Here is a 22,824-nt window from a genome sequence, read left to right on the forward strand (position 1 = left end):
TTTCCTCTAAATATTTTAGATACTTGGCGGCAGATCCTCATCCCCATCTTCATCCCCATCCTCCTCCTCCTCCTCCTCTTGCTGGTTTACTGCATCTGGAAGAAATATTGCAAAACTTCTACTGCCTGACAAGGTAAATAAATCTCATGTTCAGAGACAAAGTAACGACTTTCACGGCTGCAAAAAAACGGTTATTTTCATTCTGGATTAACCTGCCAATTTTTTTCCCGATTAGTGTATTAATTAAGTTTATGAAATGTTAAAATAGTGACAGTTTCTTAGAGGCCATGGTGGCGTCTTTAATCAGCTTCTTTTGTCTGACTGACAGTATAAATTGTGAAGATATTCAATTATGTATCATCTTAATTTTCTGACTGCATTAATCAGTGAATCGTTGCAGCTCTAACAAACTGATCTACTAACATGTGCAGTAAGGCTGCTCTGTTTCCAGCTTCATTAGCTTGTTGTGCTACACATCACAACCTCTGGACTTTATACTGAAGCTCTCAATGATGAACACCCCAATTTTTCCAATGATGATTTCCTCCTCTAACATTATCGTGCTCTGTCTCACTATCGGGCAGCCTAGGTGTGTTAATCAAACAGACCCAAAGACTGCTAAGTTCCTTTATGTAACGCAAGCTCAGCCGGAGTTTATAACAATGGCGGAGTGAGTGGACAGTAGATGTAATGCTCTGCTGTTGGCTTGATCACTAGTTCATTAGCAGCACTTATGTTCTTTATTTTAATATAATGTTGAATAGATTAGTCATCAATTATTTGATATGACTAGCTAATAGTGTAAACATTACTTATTTGGTTATAGTTTTCATAATATTACTGATGCCTGTATTCAATGTGCTGTCGATCTTTGGTTGCGGTCAAGAGGCCTCTTGTGGACATTTGGAGCATTACTTGTCTTACCGTGAAGCTAACTGTTTACAGCAGCAGTGCTATTACTGCCATTATTTCTTTGTTTAATCAGACCATTATAACTAATTATATATATACTGTTGTTGTTTAATGGTCTTCAGATAACCACAACTTCAAGAAGTCATAATTGGCTCATTATTCATTTGGATAAGAACGATGTACCAATCTGTCTTAAAGATTGTTGACCGAACTCCTGGATTGCTGCAGTTTTCTAACAGAAGACTAAAGCCGGACTTGTAAACGCCAGTATTCAATCAGATAGTATATGACACACTCAGTGAATTGTAGGTTAATGTTTCTCCTCTTTTGTGTCCAGGGGCGGGGGGAGGGGGAGAAGCTGTCCAGCTGCCACAACCTGATGCTGTCAATGCCAAACCTGAAGCTGAAGCTGAAGTCCACCTGAACATTCCTGACGCTGATGAACAAGAAGCTGAAGCTGCTGTGTCGAACTTATCTTGAACGTTGTTTAAGGGCCATCCACACTTTGGGCCTGATTTACTAAGATCCCAAACAAAAGTGCAACAGATTGCATGTTTTTGCAGGTGATCTACTAAGAATAACTGCGAAAATGACAACAGGTGCAGACAGCAGTATTTAAATCAGAGTTTTGTGTCTTAATGGAGAGTTTAGACGAACAGAAATTTGATTCCATGGAATTAGAAGTTCTAGTGGAAGATGTTAACAAATATATTGAGTTACAGCAAAAAGAATATTACCAGAAAAAAATGCTATATGGGAGAGTATTTGTGAAGTCAATGCTGTTAGTATTGACTGTTAGTAAAATATTGTGATGTCAAGTTTGCACACGTTTTTACAGACGAACCTTTAGTAAATCAGGTCCTAAGAATGATAACTATAACAATAACTATAATGACACTTTAAAGTTCTGTAAACAGCGGTGCCTTGCCTGTGCTGCCATTGTGCCATTTTTCGCTGCCATTTTAACTTTGGAATCTGGCTGATGATTTTATTTATTTTAATGTAGTTTTGCTCCTCTCTCACCACGGAGTGACATGCTGTAAATTGGAGCAGAATGACACCCAGAGGGGATTTCCTTAGATGGGTGTTTCTCTCTTCATCATACAAAGATGTTGTGTGTGGATGTTCACACCTTTGTCGTTATAGTTATCATTCTTAGCGTGGAAAGCCCTTTAAAGTCACATGAATCATGTGGAAAAGGGGGATGAATGTCAGTGATGAAAGAAGTGTTTCCCCATTACTAAACAGGCTCATCAAAATCATTTGTTTTGTTATTACAAAAAGGCACGCAATCACAGTACCAGCTATTGAGGGGGACCCGTCAGGAATGCCCTATCAGTCCACTATTATTTGCCTTGGCCATAGAGCCCTTATCCATTACACTCCAATCATTAACATTAATAAATGGAATTCATAGAGGGGGAAATGTCATAGTTCTGCTCTTTTCCTGCAACTCTGGTAAATTTCCATTCACCCCACCTCTGCTCCACTCCTGCTAATCAGCCACAGCCACCTCATCAGTTAACGCTGTTCACCTGGACTCTCAGCTGCAACCCATCTGCAAGCCAGTATATTTACTCCTGTTGTCCACCCACTCCTTGCCAGATTGTCTTTAACTACATGCTAGACCTTCCAGCACTTATTCACGGACTATTTTCCTGGTTCTGACCCTGCTTGCCTTTGACCTTGTGTCTACCCCAGTAAATGCACCAACTTTCTGTTACTGACCTCAAGTATCGCCTGTTCCTGTCTACCTGTGGATGTGTGGCGTCCTCCGGGGTTTGATCGTGTCAGGAGAGCCTAGAGACCCCTGCCTGGTCGAACACAGCATTTCTGTAAGTGCTACTAGCATAATCTGTCTGCTTGCCTGCTGCTGACCCCCCCCCCCTTCAGAATAAACACTGATCATTTGATAAGTGTGCAAGGCAGCTTTATTTATATAGAGCATTTCATACACAATGGCAACTCAATGTGCTTTAAACGTAAAACAAACATTTAACAGTAAGAATTGGAAATAAAACACGAACATGCAATTTGAGAAATAAAAATAAAACCCAATAATAGAAAAAACATACAATTACCCCCCCCCCCCCCCCCCCCCCCACACACACACACTAATAATAAAAACAAAGTACAGAAAGAGAGAAAATACTAGAATAGAGCATTAAATATAAAGTTGCAGCATAAAATAATGATTTGCTTAAAAATCATTAAAAGGACATACAGTGCAAATGAGAGATTAAAATTTGAAGTACTTACTAATAAGCACAGGAGAAGAGAAGTGTTTTTAACCTGGATTTAAAAATGTTCACAGTTGGGGCTGATTTCAGTTCTGCTGAAATGTAAACCTACTTCAGCCATTTTCTCTCCCTCCCCCACTTCAATTCCTAAGGAACTAAAGTGTGGTATTGTAACATATTGTGAAATAATTTGTGCAGACAGTACATTGAAAAAATGTTTTAATTTGTGTAAATGTTAACATAAAGTACAACAGTAATTTTGTCAATATAGTTACTGTTGTGAAGGCACTTATTGCTTTGGTATAGGCTTCCAAATCCACAACATTACTGACATCAAGCTCATTTGGAACATGTATTATATTAGTGTTTTTATGTATGGCAGATAGTTTTTGATGTAGTGTAATTACAACTTTGGCCATTATTGCCTCCCATAATGTAAACAGCCCATGGGTGCCTATTAAAATAAGTCATTATAATCAACATTTACTCTACACTGATAGTGAAATTAAGTATGTTGAAACACTATTATATTGAAGCAATGCATAATTAATTCAATAAGGACATTACTTTAACTTTTATAAATGCAATACCTATTTGTAGAAGAGGTGTAATTATTGAAATAATGACTGGTAAATTACTTTTCATTCAAATTTATTTCAAACAAACACAGCAGAACTATGTGCCCACATATGTCCCCTTAAATCAAAATGTTGAACAGTTCAGTTCAGTTCTGTGTTAATTTAGAGCATCTGGTCCTGCCACACTTCCCTCCGAGGAGATGAAGAATCACATGCATCCCTACACCCTCTGTTGCCACCCATGTTTCTGGCATCCTGAAGGCTTTCCCCTCGCTCTTCTGCCTCCTCCAACCAACTCTGATTTTCAGATGGGTTAAGTAGGTAGTTGTGGAGGATGCACACAGCCATCCCAATAGTGTCTGCATGCTCTGGCGCCATTGTAATGCGTGTGTACAGCACTTTCCATCTTGCCGCCAGAATTACAAAGGTGCCCCCCCCCCCCCCCCCCCCCAACCATTCTGGCCCTAGACAGTCTGTTATTAAAATGTTTCTGCCGTCTTCCAAGGCGTTGTCCAGGAAACGGCTTCATGAGAAGTCTGTGGGAAGGCAGCATCTCCCACCATGATGAATGGTATGGGCCCTTGCTGACTCATGTTATTTGATGTCTTACCTTGTATACTGTTCCCTGACCACGTCTGTATGCTCATTTTTCAATTAAAAAAAAAAAAAAAAGCTATGCGGTGCTTCCGCGTCCGGTCTGAACCACACTGTTAATCACAAAGCCTTACTGTTCCAAATGGCTTTAAATATTTGGATATTATTACAAGGGACTTGCAGAATTCATAAATAATCGTATCTATTGATAAGGCTTTCATTTATATGGGAGGGTAAGAAACCTAGAACTGCTACAAAGGCCTAAATTACAAGGTGGCTTAGCTCTTCCAAATCTTTGTTATTACTATTGGGCCACAAATGTTCGAAAACTCATATTGGCTCTGGTGCCACTTTGAAGCCACATCTTGCATCATAGACAAAAAGTATCTCAATAGACTTGCTGTTTACTAGCCAGATAATATCTCTCATGCTCAGGGGGTTACAAACTGACTGAACACAAGTGTAAAATAAATGGGGTTTAAAATAATTGAAGTTTTAACAAGCTAATGTGTATTCAGACTAGAGTGGCGCCATGGTAGCGCTGCTGCCATTTTGTACTGAAAACACCATTAGGATAATGAGAATAACACTGAGAATAACACGGAAGTTTCACCTCTTAACACTTGGCACTGTGGCAACGTTTCTTCACTATAACCAGGATGTTTTAATGGCGTCCACTAGATGGCGCCATCGTAGCTGCCGCCATTTTCTACTGAAAACACCATTTCATTCATATTTATCACCTTTCGCACCCAAATTCAGTAAATCTCTCCGCCAATTAAAAAGTAAAAGAGAAAATGTCTCAAACTATGTTATCAGTAAATTATATGATATTCAGGACACGCTACCTTATTTAAACATCTTTATAAACATTAACAGTTATTTAAGCACACAGGCTACATCAGAATAAGAGTTACAGATTAAATATCAGCCTGTAGCCTTCAAGTAGAAAGAGAAAGCAGCCAAAAAGAAAAAGTAATTTCAAGTTTGGGGAACTCTATAAAATGTGATAAAAAAAAAAAAAAAAAAAGCTTTGCGGCGCTTCCGCGTCCGGTCTGAACCACACTGTTAATCACAAGGCCTTACTGTTCCAAATGGCTTTAAATATTTGGATATTATTACGAGGGACTTGCAGTAGCTTTATCAGGGAAACTTCTGTCCACTATTTGAGAGTCAAATTAGATCACTTCACGTGTTCTTGGCAGGAAAAGTGAATTTTATTAAAACATGTTTCAATGTATCCCACTTTATCTTCATAAATAATCGTATCTATTGATAAGGCTTTCATTTATATGGGAGGGTAAGAAACCTAGAACTGCTACAAAGGCTTAAATTACAAGGTGGCTTAGCTCTTCCAAATGTTTGTTATTACTATTGGGCCACAAATGTACGAAAACTCATATTGGCTCTGGTGCCACTTTGAAGCCACATCTTGCATCTCAATGTCTCTCATAGCCCTGGTCGTCTCCAGTCTTCCCCTCTCTGTTTCACAATTTACTAACAATCCAATCACCATAAATACTCTCAAGATATGGTTTCAACTTAGGAGGAACTTTGGGTTTAAAAATGTTCCCCATGCAAGTCCTATACATAATCACCATTTCCCCCCCAGCTAGAGTAGACTCTGAATTTACTCTTTGGCAAAGACATGGCATTTATAAATGTGTGTTATTTATATATTTTTGCAAGCTTTGATGACTTATCACACAAACTCGGCCTTCCTCGGTTTAGCTTATTTAGGTATTTCCAAGTTTGCCACTTCAGTGTCATGACCCCAACTTTCCACACATCTTCACACTCTGGTTTAGATGTGTTTAGAAATTCCTTTCAACTCAAAGACTAATTTCAAGAATCAATGACTATTACCTCTTTTAAAACCACGGTCCTTGCAAAGATCAGGGCAGACTGGGTGGATGAGCTGGGGGAGAACTAGGACGAGAACATTTGGAACAGCGCTCTACGAAGAGTGAATCTCAGTACTTCCTGTGCCAAACTAAGCATAATACAACTCGAGGTTTTACAGCCACAGAATAAACAGTCATGGTTAAATTTTGGATGGCGCCATCGTAGCTGCCGCCATAAGTACTGAAAACACCATTTCATTCATATTTATCACCTTTCGCACCCAAATTCAGTAAATCTCACCGCCAATTAAAAAGTACAAGAGAAAATGTCTCAAAATATGTTATCAGTAAATTATATGATATTCAGGACACACTACCTTATTTAAACATTTTTATAAACATTAACAGTTATTTAAGCACACAGGCTACATTAGAATAAGAGTTACAGATTAAATATCAGCCTGTAGCCTTCAAGTAGAAAGAGAAAGCAGCCAAAAAGAAAAAGTAATTCCAAGTTTGGGGAACTGTATAAAATGTGGTGATGTAATAATAAACAACTGTGTGATTATGTGCTGTCATTTTGGTTTGCAATCATCTAGGTATGACTGAAACTGAAACAGTTTCAGTATGTAAACAAACACACTGTGGCTGTATGACACTGAGTTATAGAGTGAGTTGTTGATACTACTAATAACAACACTGGTATTAATATCAGTTTCTAAATGCTGATATTGATTCGGTATCTGTGAATTGATTGTGTTATCTACTTTGTAATGTGGTTATTGAGTTGTGTAGAAGAACAGTTCCCAGACTGGGAGAAACAACTGCACAGGGTTCCCAGAGGACAAATACTGCAATAAAAGTTAAATTAATCTGACTTCCATGCATTATCTTCTTAACGGGGATTCTTTCAGACAAAATCCTCACAAACACAGGTCTGTGGTCTATTGTTTACAGTGTTGGGGAGTAATTAGTTACATGTAGCAGTGTTACGTAATTTAATTATAAAATAAATGTAAGTGTAATCTATTAGTTACTGATGAAAATGTTGATTACAAAGGAGGTTACATCTGAAATGACATAAGAATAATGAATAAGATTTTGCTATTTTTTTTATATTTAACATGTTACTGAATACATATATTGCTGTTTTTAATTCAAAATCAATATTTTTTTAATATTTAGTAAATAAATCATGATGTGGGCTTATTTGGAGCACACATGGACTTAAATGGAGTCACAGTACCAATTAAACCCACTTTATTCATCAAATATCTTTATTTTATATTCCAACATCTACATGAACTAATGAATACATTTTACAATTATAAATGCTTAATAAATGATCTCCCTTATAAATCATGTCAGTATCCATGAAAAACAGCTGGACTTAGATTTTGGTGATTAATGGGAACATTTACCCTAACAGCTGAAAACATTGGTTAGAAAATTAGAAAGTAAGGTTTTCAAAAGTTGTTTAGTGTTTTTCATTTCCTGGTTTCTGTGACCTCACTTTGATAATGGTAAGTTACTTTGTTGTTTTCTATAATCTGAGGTAGTGGGAGCATGTAGATGTTGAACAGAAGAGGCCCCACAGTGGGGTCTAGTAAACAAACACAGCACTTTAAAATCAACAGCAAAGGTGAGCTGTTTTCCTCCTTCTGCTCTGTGGATTATAAAATGTAATCTGTCTACTCCTCCCTTTCTTCTTTATATATACACACACACACACACACACACACACACACACACACACACACACACACACACACACACACACACACACACACACACACACACACACACACACACACACATCAGACCAAGGCCTGGTGGTTTTGGGGACGTTACATAGAATGTTAACTACTGACCCAATCAGCCTTTTCCCAATTAGGGACATGACTTTTGTCCCCAAATAAGTGGTCTTGAGTCTGAAATATGTCACCAAAAATGGCCTCACACACACACACACACACACACACACACACACACACACACACACACACACACACACACACACACACACACACACACACACCCTCTAGTATAAAGAAGGGAGGAGCAGACAGGTAGGCAGTAAAGGTGAAAGTCCATTCAGAAACCATTTTACAGTACGCAGAGCAGAAGCGGGAAAACAGCGAGTCTGAGGAAGGTGAGTGTTAATATCAGAGCTGCAAATATTGATTACTGTCATTATTGATCAATCTGATGATTATTTTTCAGATTAATTGTTTAGTTGATGAAATTGTGTCAGAAAAATGTGAAATCACAGAGTTTGAGGTCTTCAAAATGTGTTTACTGTTTTTAATTTCCTGGTTTCTGTGACCTCACTTTGATGATGGTAAGATATCGTGTTGTTTTCTATAATCTGAGGTAGTGGGAGCATGTAGATGTTGAACAGAAGAGGCTCCACAGTGGGGTCTGGTTAACAAACACATCACTTTAAAATCAACAGCAAAGGTGTGTTCTGTTCTGTGGATTATAAAATGTAGTCTATCTACTCCTCCCTTTCTTCTTTATACACACACACACACACACACACACACATCAGACTAAGGCCTGGTGGTTTTGGGGACATTACATAGAACGTTAACTACTGACCCAATCAGCCTTTTCCCAATTAGGGACATGACTTTTGTCCCCAAATAAGTGGTCTTGAGTCTGAAATATGTCACCAAAAATGGCCTCACACACACACACACACACACACACACACACACACACACACACACACACACACACACACACACACACACACACACACACACACACACACACACACACACACACACAAACACACACAAACACACACACACACACAACCTATAGTATAAAGAAGGGAGGAGTAGACAGGTAGGCAGTAAAGGTGAAAGTCCATTCAGAAACCATTTTACAGTACGCAGAGCAGAAGCGGGAAAACAGCGAGTCTGAGGAAGGTGAGTGTTAATATCAGAGCTGCAAATATTGATTACTGTCATTATTGATCAATCTGATGATTATTTTTCAGATTAATTGTTTAGTTGATGAAATTGTGTCAGAAAAATGTGAAATCACAGAGTTTGAGGTCTTCAAAATGTGTTTACTGTTTTTAATTTCCTGGTTTCTGCGTCCTCACAGTGATGTAATGTGACACACTGCTGCGCTCTAAATAGAGAGAAGTCCCAGTTAAGAAGCACAAAGATGTTAAGACTGAAAATATAACGGTGGGTTGGGGGTGCTACTGAGAATAAATTGTGCTGGGTACAGACAAGAATGTCAGCTGGCCTGTAAACTAATAAGAAGTTACTAAATTGAGAGGCAGGACTGGATTTATTATACTGTGTGTGTGTGTGTGTGTGTGTGTGTGTGTGTGTGTGTGTGTGTCTCCAGTGTTACTGGTTTACCTCTCAGACTCCAGAAGATGAAGGAAGAGGAGGAAGAGGAGGATGGAGCAGAGTCTCTAATATCCAACTGTCTGTCTATGAAGAGTGACCGGTCTAAAGATGATCCTCCATACTTCAGTAATGAACCTGGACCCTCAGACACAAAGTAAGAGACTGTTTCTACTGTAAACTGACCTGAAGATGATTCAGTGTTGAAATATCATTTAAAAACAAACTTTAACATTTCTAAAAAAATCTTTAGACCAGTCACTGACTGACAACCAGTGTTAGGGGATTGTTACTCAAAAGAAAGTAATCAATCACACTACTAGTTACTTACATATATTCTTTTGTGTTTAAGGCAAACTATGTTCTTTGAGTAGACATTATGTTTCCTCAGGCTCATTACACTTCTTTTGATATGAAATAAATAAAAAAAGTCAAGTTAATAAAGTAACTCTCTTTGCATTCGTTTGATTCCCAATCAAGATACACTGGTAAGAATTGCTTTACATTGTTAATATGGACTTAAAACTGTTGTGAAATGTAAAATAATAGAAACTAATTAGACTAACTAAAAAAATAATTTAAACATGCAATAAAAAATGTGACTTTTGAAATTCAGCAATTAAATGCAACTAAATGTATCTATCTTGTATCACAGCATTGTGTAATGCAAAACATTTGTTGTTTCCAGACATCAGCACCACAGACAGAGAGCAGATTCTCCAGTATCCAGCTGTGTGTCTATGAAGAGTGACCGGTCTAAACATTATCCTCTAGTCTTCAGTAATGAACCTGGACCCTCAGACACAAAGTAAGAGACTGTTTCTACTGTTAACTGACCTGAAGATGATTCAGTGAGATGGTTTCATGAAGGTTGTAGTGTAGATATGAAGGGAAGAACTAATGAAGTAGCTTCCATTCAGCTGTAATCTACAACAGATCTTTATGTTCATGTTAACCAGAGACAGAGACAGGGCTGGTATTGGTGTTTGATTTTCAAATAAAACATCTTAAGTAGCAGCAGGTAACCCAGGGTGATATTTACTAAGGATCCACTAACAAGTCGAACTGTGTCTGTCCTTATTTACTAAAGGACTGCAGCAGGTGTGTGCTGGTAAAATGAAAGAAACAATTTAATGTTTGGTCTCATGTAATACAGACTGTGTCTTAATGTGTTCCTGTTCAAAGACACTAAATATGGGAGGAGTTGGTGTAAATGTATAGAAACATCCTGCTGCAGCTGATTTATCACTGCAGACTGACCACTGCAGCAGAGGAAACTCAGTCTGATATCTAACGTGACTCACTGCTGCGCTCGTATTAGATAGAAGTCATAGTTAAGAAGCACACACATGTTTATCTGAAGTCTGTTTGTTGGATTTAAACCAGAGTCAAAGTTTATCTTTGTGATGACTAGAAAACACATGTGGTTGTAGTTAAAGTCATGTAAACTAATGAGAAGCTACTAAGTTGAGAGGTAGGACTGGGTTAATTATACTGTGTATGTGTGTGTGTCTCCAGTGTTACTGGTTTACCTCTCAGACTCCAGAAGATGAAGGAAGAGGAGGAAGAGGAGGACGGAGCAGAGTCTGTAATATCCAGCTGTCTGTCTATGAAGAGTGACCGGTCTAAACCTGAACCTCTATACTTCAGTAATGAACCTGGACCCTCAGACACAAAGTAAGAGACAGTTTCTACTGTAAACTGACCTGAAGATGATTCAGTGTTGAAATATAATTTAAAAAACAAACTTTAACACACTAATCAATCACACTACTAGTTACTTACAATTATTCTTTTGTGTTTAAGGCAAGCTATGTTTTTCAAGTAGACATTATGTTTCCTCAGGCTCATTGCACTTATTTTGATTTGAAATAAATCAAAAAGTCAATTTTATAAAGTCACTTTCTTTGCATTCATTTGATTCCCAATCAAAATGCATTGAGCTCTCCCTCTGTGTGAGTGTGATACAACAGTTTGACACATTTGACTCAGTTTCCTCTGCTGCAGTGGTCAGTCTGCAGTGATAAATCAGCTGCAGCAGGCTGTTTCTAGACATTTACATTACCTCCTCCCATAGTTAGTGTCTTTTAACAGGAACATGTTAAGACACAGTCTGTATTACATGAGACCAACATTTCATTTTACCTGCTGCTGCAGTCCTTTAGTAAATAAGGACAGACACAGCTTGACTTGTTAGTGAATTCTTAGTAAATATCACTCTGGGTTACCTGCTGCTAATTATGTAAAACAGAGAGAGAGAAACACTAATGAAAATATGCATTTTATGAAGATATTTAGCAGAGCTCTCTGTTCTGCAGCACAACACAAAAGAGCAGCAGTCTGTTATTTTTCACTGGTGGACTTTTCTGTTTGGCTCAGTTTCCTCCTGCTTATTTTCCTGACTTTTAATGACTCAGAGTAGCTTAAAGGAGCCCTGTGGAGTTTTATTAACAGAAAAACTCATGTTTACATTGATTAACCCACCAAAACACATTGTGTGTCTCCTTGTGGTCTAACTAATGTGTTGAATCCACTGTTGAATTTTTGCAGCTTGTGTTTTAAATCCTGCATTGTTTACATCCATGTTTACTAGCTTGCAGTCTTCTTCTTCCCTCCTCCTCCTCCTTCTCCTCCTTCTCGTCCTTGAGATACTGACAGTCTGGACTGTTTATGGGGAAAGAGCTGCAGGCAGCTTGTGAGCTGTCGGTTGGCCTCCACTAATGTCATGTGTCATAAAGAATATGTTCATGTCCACAGAGAGAGGAAGAGGAGGGCTGTTTCTGTGGAGGAGCAGCTGTCCTGCTGTTCTTTGTGTCATAACGTCCTGAAGGATCCAGTCTCTACCAGCTGTGGACACTGGTTCTGTAGACAGTGCATCACCTCATACTGGGACCAGTCTGCTTCATCAGGAGACTCCTCCTGTCCCCAGTGTGCAGAAAGATCCAGAACCAGACCTGGACTGCAGACAGACAGTCAGACCAGCACTGTACAAAGTAAGACTGAAGATCTGTCTGCTGATGTCATCATCTCTGAAAAAATGACAGGAATCTACCTCCTCTATCCTACTGAACATTAACAGTCACACTGATTTCTATTTAATTATAAATGTTTACTTCTCTTTCAGCAGAAAGTGGTCTGCAGGAGGTTTTAGATGAACATCAGATCAGTCTGAGCAGCACATGTGAATGTGTGACTCAAGGAACTGATGAAGCAGGAAGTAAAATCCTCCTCATCAGCATCTTCACTGAGGTATACATCACAGAGGGACAGAGTGAAGAGGTTAATACCCAACATGAGGTGAGGCAGCTTGAAACAGCTTCCAAGATAAAGACCCTCCATGACGATCCAATCAAGTGTCAGGACATCTTTAAAGTCTTACCTGACCAACAGAAACACATCAGAGTGGTTCTGATGAACGGCGTCGCTGGCGTTGGAAAAACCTTCTCAGTGCTGAAGTTCACTCTGGACTGGGCACAGCGCTCCAACAACCAAGATATCAGTCTGGTGATTCTGTTCTCGTTCAGGGCGCTGAACTTGATCAAAGATGAGCAGTACAGTCTGATCATGCTGATCCGTGTTTTCTATCCAACATTACAGAAGCTCACAGCAGAGAAGCTCGCTGTCTGTAAAGTTCTGTTCATCTTTGACGGCCTGGATGAAAGCAGACTTTCACTGGATTTCAACAACAGTGAGGTCGTGTCTGATGTCACACAGAAGTCAACAGTCAACGTGCTGCTGACAAACCTCATCAAGGGGAAGCTGCTTCCATCGGCTCTCGTCTGGATAACTACCAGACCTGCAGCAGCCAATCAGATCCCTCCTTCATGTGTGGACAGGGTAACAGAAGTACGAGGCTTCACTGACCCCCAGAAGGAGGAGTACTTCAGGAGGAGATTCAGTGATGAACAGCAGTCCAGGACAATCATCTCACACATCAAGACATCCAGGAGCCTCCACATCATGTGTCACATCCCAGTCTTCTGCTGGATCACTGCTACAGTTCTGGACCACATGTTGACTACAGACCAGAGAGGAGAACTTCCCAAGACCCTGACTGACATGTACTCACACTTCCTGTTGGTTCAGACAAAGAGGAAGAAGAACAAGTATGATGAGGGACATGAGACGAGTCCACAGGAGGTGACGGAGGCTGACAGGGAACGTCTTCTGAAGCTGGGGAGGCTGGCGTTTGAACAGCTGGAGAAAGGAAACATCATGTTCTACCAAGAAGACCTGGAGCAGTGTGGTCTTGATGTCACAGAGGCCTCGGTGTTATCAGGATTTTGTACACAGATCTTCAAAAGAGAGAGTGTGATCTTCCAGAAAACAGTCTACAGCTTTGTTCATCTGAGCATTCAGGAGTTTCTGGCTGCAGTCTACATGTACCACTGTTACACCAGCAGCAACACAGAGGTACTGAAGAACTTCCTGGAAGAATCCAAACCAAAGTCTTTCCTCAAGAAGATTTCAGCTTATTTCAGAAACAATGATAGGCATGACTCCTCCCTCAGAAACAACCCACCTGACAGTCATCATGATTTTACATCTCTGGATATCTTCCTGAAGAGAGCCATGGAGAAATCTCTTAGAAGTAAAAATGGCCACCTGGACCTGTTTGTCCGCTTCCTTCATGGCCTCTCTCTGGAGTCCAACCAGAGTCTCTTAGGAAGCCTGCTGGGTCAGACAGAGAACAGTCCAGAGAACAGTCCAGAAACCATCCAGAGAGTCATCATCAACCTGAAGGAGATGAACAGTGGTGATATCTCTCCTGACAGAAGCATCAACATCTTCCACTGTCTGATGGAGATGAACGACCGCTCAGTACATCAGGAGATCCAAAAGTTCCTGAAGTCAGAGAACAGATCATGGAAGGAACTCTCTGTGTTCGACTGCTCAGCTCTGGCCTACATGCTGCAGATGTCAGAGGTTCTGGATGAGTTTAACCTGGAGAAGTACAAAACATCACAGGAGGGACGATGGAGACTGATCCCAGCTGTGAGGAACTGCAGAAAGGCTCGGTAAGTCCAGATTAACTTTATAAATCAATGAAGATTAGAAGTTTAGTTCTTCAAATATAAATCATATGAAATCCTTACTATGTTGAAATAGTGTTCTACTTGTTTATAGCTGAAATAACATTTCAGTTATATTTAGTAACAGCTGTTCTTGAGCTGTTGAAATGTGTATAAATAATGTTGATTTTACATTTGGTTGTTTATAACTGTTAAATTAATGAACACAGTTATTATATTTATTTCTAGTAATTATTGGATTCTTTTATTCAGTTCTTTCTTCTATTTCTCTTCCTTTGGGTGTTGGAGGCATCATTCAAAACTGATAAAACAAATGAAGGACTTTAGAGGCTGCAGTTATTAAACCTCAACCACAAGGCATTTTATCAACATATATCAGTATTTTACAGTTATCAGTGAATTCAGTAAAGTTATTATTACATGATATATAATCAGACATACAGGTAATACCTGATTTTACACAGCAGGATTTAAAGTATATTTTTTTATCCGATTCTGAATTACAATGTATTTATTCCATTTGTAACAATCTCTAAGCCATTTTCACATCTTTACGACACTTTGTGAACTTGTTTTGTAAAAGGTGTGGTGTAGTTGAATAATTATAATAATAATAATTCTTAGTAATTATTCAATATTATTTAAATTAAACATGTAACTGATTCATGTCATTTTCTCTCAAATGTCCATTAAATGATTACAATGTCTCATAAAACTAATATTTTAAAGTATTAAAAAAAAACATGATCTGAACCACTGATGTGAAGATCAACAGTTCATCAAAATAATAAATGTCAAACTGTTTCATCATCAAATGCATGAAGTAAATATAAAGTATCCTCTTTCATGATAACATATGTTGTAATATACGTGTCATTACAGACTTTATGACTGTGGACTCTCAGAGACTCACTGTGAAGTTTTGGCCTCAGCTCTGAAGTCCAACCCTCATCTGACAGATCTGGACCTGAGTAAGAACAAACTGTCTGATACATCAGTGAAGCGTCTGTCTGCTGGACTGGAGAGTCCAAACTGTAGACTGAAGACTCTGAGGTCAGTTCACTGACTGTAGCTTTGCTAGTCTTTTTCTCTATATATTCAATTCAAATTCTTCACTGAAGTTTCAAATGTTTGGGTCACAATTTTGAGGATTTGTTGAACACAAATCTGTAGAATTGAAATGTTTTCAGGAATTTAAAATCCACAGTCTTGTTCTGTGTAAAAATGACTTCCAGAGTTTAAACTAATATGAGGCTTCAGCAGTCTGAGTTCCACATATCAAGTAAGTATGTTTGTGTTTCTTCAGTGTTTCCTTGCTGAGCTGCAGTGGAGGGATCCAAACTCAAAGAGGGAATTTAGTTCAAAATATTCTGAAACTTTGAGTCAGACACATCAAGTGTGAGTCTACCAGACTGTCAAAGCCTCATATTAACTTCAGCTGAACTTATTATACACACGCACACACACACACACACACACACACACACACACACACACACACACACACACACACACACACACACACACACACACACACACACACACACACACACACACACACACACACACACACACACACACACACAGGTGTAATATCATCAGGTCATTAGTTTCATTAGTGCTTGTGAACAGTCAGTAAATGTAGCTGCTTATGGATGTGAACCTGACAGCAGCAGGTAGCAAAGAGAGATGATCTTTTCTCAACTGGAACTGTTCACTGAGTTGAACTGAGTCAAAATATCCTGCAGTCACATTAAAAATAGTGGACAGTAAAAGTGGTTTTCTAATCAAGATGTCCTCATGTTAACTTTGTGGAGACAGACATGGGATCAGATCACACAGACACACTGTGCACATTATGAAGCCTCAATGTAACTCCATTTTCTCTCCTTCATCTGCAAGATTAAAGCAAAACAAAGATTAAAAGTCTGCAGGTATGAGAGAGAGTGATGAGAATGATTGTTTCATTCAAGCACAGTGAGACAGCATCAGCTGAACTGGGAGTGTTCTGGTAGCTTACTGGTCTGTGCTTTGATTCTGGTGGTGGACCTTTGTTGCATGTCATTCTCTGTCTCTCTCTCCTCTTGTTTCCCGTTTAGCTCTCAACTGTCCATTAAAGGAATAAAATGCCGCACAAATCAAATATTTAAAAAATATAAAGATAAAAACATTATCTGAACCACTGATGTGAAGATCAAATGTTCATCAAAATAATGAATGTCAAACTGTTTCATCATCAAATGCATGAAGTAAATATAAAGTGTCCTCTTTCATGATAACATATGTTGTAATATTTGTGTCATTACAGACTTTATAACTGTGGACTCTCAGAGTCTCACTGTGAAGTTTTGGCCTCAGCTCTGAAGTCCAACCCTCATCTGACAGATCTGGACCTGAGTCACAACAAACTGTCTGATTCATCAGTGAAGCGTCTGTCTGCTGGACTGGAGAGTCCAAACTGTAGACTGAAGACTCTGAGGTCAGTTCACTGACTGTATCTTTGCTAGTTTTTTTCTATATATTCAATTCAAATTCTTCACTGAAGTTTCAAATGTTTGGTTCATAATTTTCAGGATTTGCTGAACACAAATCTGTAGAATTTAAATGTTTTCAGGAATTTAAAATCCACAGTCTTGTTGTGTGTAAAAATGACTTCCAGAGTTTAAACTAATATGAGGCTTCAGCAGTCTGAGTTCCACATATCAAGTAAGTATGTTTGTGTTTCTTCAGTGTTTCCTTGCTGAGCTGCAGTGGAGGGATCCAAACTCAAAGAGGGAATTTAGTTCTAAATATTCTGAAACTTTGAGTCAGACACATCAAGTGTGAGTCTACCAGACTGTCAAAGCCTCATATTAGCTTCATCTGAACTTATTACACACACACACACACACACACACACACAAACACACACACACACACACACACACACACACACACACACACACACACACACACACACACACACACACACACACACACACACACACACACACACACACACACACACACACACACACACAGTAACACAACACATTTAATTACATTCATATTTAATGATGTACAGGTGTAATATTGTCAGGTCATTAGTTTCATTAGTGTTTGTGAACAGTCAGTAAATGTAGCTGCTTATGGATGTGAACCTGACAGCAGCAGGTAGCAAAGAGAGATGATCTTTCTCAACTGGAACTGTTCACTGAGTTGAACTGAGTCAAAATATCCTGCAGTCACATTAAAAATAGTGGACAGTAAAAGTGGTTTTCTAATCAAGATGTCCTCATGTTAACTTTGTGGAGACAGACATGGGATCAGATCACACAGACACACTGTGCACATTATGAAGCCTCAATGTAACTCCATGTTCTCTCCTTCATCTGCAAGATTAAAGCAAAACAAAGATTAAAAGTCTGCAGGTATGAGAGAGAGTGATGAGAATGATTGTTTCATTCAAGCACAGTGAGACAGCATCAGCTGAACTGGGAGTGTTCTGGTAGCTTACTGGTCTGTGCTTTGATTCTGGTGGTGGACCTTTGTTGCAGGTCATTCTCTGTCTCTCTTTCCTCTTGTTTCCTGTTTATCTCTCAACTGTCCATTAATGGAATAAAATGCCTCACAAAACAAAGATTTCAAAAATATAGAGAAAATATGATCTGAACCACTGATGTGAAGATCAAATGTTAATCAAAATAGTGAATGTCAAACTGTTTCATCATCAAATGCATGAAGTAAATATAAAGTATCCTCTTTCATGATAACATATGTTGTAATATATGTGTCATTACAGACTTTATAACTGTGGACTCTCAGAGACTCACTGTGAAGTTTTGGCCTCAGCTCTGAAGTCCAACCCTCATCTGACACATCTGGACCTGAGTATCAACAAGCTGTCTGTTTCATCAGTGAAGCGTCTGTCTGCTGGACTGGAGAGTCCAAACTGTAGACTGAAGACTCTGAGGTCAGTTCACTGACTGTAGCTTTGCTATTTTTTTTTTCTATATATTCAATTCAAATTCTTCACTGAAGTTTCAAATGTTTGGTTCATAATTTTCAGGATTAGCTGAACACAAATCTGTAGAATTTAAATGTTTTCAGGAATTTAAAATCCACAGTCTTGTTGTGTGTAAAAATGACTTCCAGAGTTTAAACTAATATGAGGCTTCAGCAGTCTGAGTTCCACATATCAAGTAAGTATGTTTGTGTTTCTTCAGTGTTTCCTTGCTTAGCTGCAGTGGAGGGATCCAAACTCAAAGAGGGAATTTAGTTCTAAATATTCTGAAACTTTGAGTCAGACACATCAAGTGTGAGTCTACCAGACTGTCAAAGCCTCATATTAACTTCAACTGAACTTATCACACACACACACACACACACACACACACACACACACACACACACACACACACACACACACACACACACACACACACACACACACACACACACACACACACACACACACACACACACACACACACACACACACACACACACACACAGGTGTAATATAGTCAGGTCATTAGTTTCATTAGTGTTTGTGAACAGTCAGTAAATGTAGCTGCTTATGGATGTGAACCTGACAGCAGCAGGTAGCAAAGAGAGATGATCTTTCTCAACTGGAACTGTTCACTGAGTTGAACTGAGTCAAAATATCCTGCAGTCACATTAAAAATAGTGGACAGTAAAAGTGGTTTTCTAATCAAGATGTCCTCATGTTAACTTTGTGGAGACAGACATGGGATCAGATCACACAGACACACTGTGCACATTATGGAAGCCTCAATGTAACTCCATTTTCTCTCCTTCATCTGCAAGATTAAAGCAAAACAAAGATTAAAAGTCTGCAGGTATGAGAGAGAGTGATGAGAATGATTGTTTCATTCAAGCACAGTGAGACAGCATCAGCTGAACTGGGAGTGTTCTGGTAGCTTACTGGTCGGTGCTTTGATTCTGGTGGTGGACCTTTGTTGCAGGTCATTCTCTGTCTCTCTCTCCTCTTGTTTCCTGTTTATCTCTCAACTGTCCATTAAAGGAATAAAATGCATTACAAAACAAAGATTTAAAAATATCAATATTATCTGAACCACTGATGTGAAGATCAAATGTTCATCAAAATAGTGAATGTCAAACTGTTTCATCATCAAATGCATGAAGTAAATATAAAGTGTCCTCTTTCATGATAACATATGTTGTAATATATGTGTCATTATAGACTTTATAACTGTGGACTCTCAGAGTCTCACTGTGAAGTTTTGGCCTCAGCTCTGAAGTCCAACCCTCATCTGACAGAACTGGACCTGAGTGACAACAATCTGTCTGATTCATCAATAAAGCTTCTGTCTGCTGTACTGGAGAGTCCAAACTGTAGACTGAAGACTCTGAGGTCAGTTCACAGACTGTTTTTTTTTCTATTCATGAAATTCAAATTCTTCACTGAAATTTCAAATGTTTGGTTCATAATTTTCAGGATTTGCTGAACACAAATCTGTAGAATTTAAATGTTTTCAGGAATTTAAAATCCACAGTCTTGTTCTGTGTAAAAATGACTTCCAGAGTTTAAACAAATATGAGGCTTCAGCAGTCTGAGTTCCACATATCAAGTAAGTATGTTTGTGTTTCTTCAGTGTTTCCTTGCTGAGCTGCAGTGGAGGGATCCAAATTCAAAGAGGGAATTTAGTTCAAAATATTCTGAAACTTTCTGAGTCAGACACATCAAGTGAGTCTACCAGACTGTCAAAGCCTCATATTAGCTTCAACTGAACTTATGAAGTAATTTCCTACAGTGTAGCTGTGTTAGAAAGAGACCACTTCACAGTCAGTATGGACAGGAGGAATGATTACTACCACACACATGAATATGGTTCTGAATGTTAAAATCTCTTTTTCACTTATTTATTCAGATTGTGGGGCTGCAGGTTGTCAGAGATCAGTTGTGCTTATCTGGCCTCAGCTCTGAAGTCCAACCCCTCCCATCTGAGAGAGCTGGATCTGAGAAAAAACACCCTGAAGTCTTCAGACGTGAAGCAGCTGTGGGATCTTCAGCAGAGTCCAGACTGCAGACTGGAGACTCTGAGGTCAGTAGAGAGTTGGAGTCAGTCTGTGCTGGTTTCAGCAGTTTAGTATTAAACACAGTCAGTATCAAAGCAAAGATCCAGTATTTCCTGGTGAACCTCCAACCTTCTCAGTGCTGCTTTCCTCAGTGAAGCTGTGAGAGGAGAATGGTGACAGGCTTCAGGATTGGACAGAAAGACAGAGAGAGAGAGAGAGAGAAAACAGTCAGCCAATCACATGAGCCACAAGCTTGTTGTGATCATGTGTTTGAGTTGATGTGAAGACGACTGTTGTTGTTGTGTTGATGTCTGCAGGAAATAAAGCTGGATTACAGCTGACAGCCTTACAAGATGTGTAGAGACAGTGATCCTCATCATCAAACTGTCACACCATCAAATCTGATCTCAAAGTGTGATCCCACAATTGATCAGTTCATCTTTGTCAGAGCTCTAAGATCAGTCTGACTGCAGCCTGCAAATCACTGGCTCTGATTTCACACAAGCATCATTACGTTTAGTAACCATGTGGTCTTTATACAGACCAGAACCTCACAGCAGCTGTTTATCTGAGAGCTCTGACTGATTGTCATGTGATGATTTAACAGCAGGAAACATCTTCAAATCCCACAGAGACTCTGTAGCTTTAAACTTTGATAAGAGTTGACATGTATCAGCAGTAAATCCATCAGTAAACTGATGAGTGAATGTCTCTGTTTCTGCAGTAATGATGTGTTCATGACTCTCAGCGCTTTATTTCCTCTGTGTACTTCAGTGAAATCTGCAGAGGAAACATACTTGATAGTAAAAGTGTGTGCAGGTGTGTGAGCTTGGAGCTCAGTGTGTTCACTCCAACACGTTAACATGAGAGCTGAAAGGAAGCAAGCTACGCTGCACAGCTGTTCCACTTCTGGTCTGAACAGGACTGAAGTCCCTGCTGCTCTTTATACTGGATGTGCTGCATCACTGACTGACAGCTGATGAAGTGAGTCTCACTAAACACTCATTTATCACCTCTGTTCTTTCTTCTTCTTTCATCAGATGGAAGGATTGATCTCTGTCAGAGTGTGAGTGAACCTCCAGGAGTGTTGAGAGATGATCAGCTGGATCCTGATGATCCATCTGGACCGGAGTCTGGATCTGGATTTTGTCATCTTCACTTAAGTCTCTTAACTGACTACAAACTGAACATCTCTGGATTAAGTTGAAGTTGATATTTGTTGATTAAGATGAAAAAACAAACAGTTATGAACTTGATAAATTTGGGACCAGATTCTTTCTGGGTTTTTTTGGTTTTTTTTAAAGATTTGATTGATTACTTTTAAACATTCTTCATGGCTCCAGATTAAATGTCAGTGTCTCAATATGTAAATATTAAAAATAGAGGTATGCACGCTTTTATATGCAGGTAAACCAATCAGGTGTCTTTAACAATAACTATGTAATTTAAACTTTTAGATGAGATCATGTGACTCAGCCTTATATCTTGTTTTCTACATTAGTGCAGCATCTTGCATGTATTGTATCACACTGCACACAGCGATAATCATTCAAACAGACTGAGGAACACAACTTCATTAAAAACATGAAATTCATTTTCTCCACTGTCCAACTCATCTCCAGCTGAATATTCCTGAGCAGTTTCAGTTTTACTATAACGCAAATTCACAGGTTCATTCATACTCAACTTATCAGTCATCATCAGATCTTTCAGTTTTTACTAGCAGAGGTCAGTTTTCAATAAGATTTAGGGGTACCAATTATGGAATAGCTTTTCCCTCCTGAGAAGAAACTGTTCCTCTTTAAAAAATGTATAAATGTTATAAAGTTTTGTAACTTTTTCTCAATGTGTTTTGTCTGTTTCATTTGTTCAATTCCGTTTCTTGTATGATGTACAGATACTGAGACCAATGTAACCCTTGCAGACACGTGCACATGTGCACATACACTCAATCTTATTTTTCTCTTTTTATTTTTATTGTAATTATATATATGTTGAAATAAATTTGGATTGTTCTACGTAGTCATATTACCTTCTGTAGTATTGTGAATTTTCTTTTAACATTTTTAGGTGGGGGCTTTAAATAATCCCATTTTGGTTTTCTGCCTCTCCCTGCACTTTATATTATCTGTCATCTGTCTTTTTTTGTTGTGTAATTTTTGTGCAAAAAGTGCTTTGAGTAGTGAGAAGACTGGAAAAGTGCTATACAA

The 22,824-nt window shown here is 38.8% G+C and overlaps 1 protein-coding gene across 1 annotated transcript; it reads left to right on the plus strand.

Moving 5' to 3' along the window:
- The first annotated feature begins 9,568 nt into the window (after positions 1–9,568).
- Positions 9,569–22,529, plus strand: LOC133985288 (NACHT, LRR and PYD domains-containing protein 14-like). The gene is made up of 10 exons (XM_062424883.1): positions 9,569–9,696; positions 12,297–12,532; positions 12,664–14,557; positions 15,455–15,625; positions 16,881–17,051; positions 18,354–18,524; positions 19,779–19,949; positions 20,467–20,640; positions 20,772–20,787; positions 22,512–22,529. The coding sequence occupies exons 1-10, from the start codon at positions 9,569–9,571 to the stop codon at positions 22,527–22,529; spliced, it is 3,150 nt and encodes a 1,049-aa protein (XP_062280867.1).
- Positions 22,530–22,824: the final 295 nt, after the last annotated feature.

Source organism: Scomber scombrus, chromosome 8 (assembly GCF_963691925.1).
Source record: "Scomber scombrus chromosome 8, fScoSco1.1, whole genome shotgun sequence".
NCBI lineage: Eukaryota > Metazoa > Chordata > Actinopteri > Scombriformes > Scombridae > Scomber > Scomber scombrus.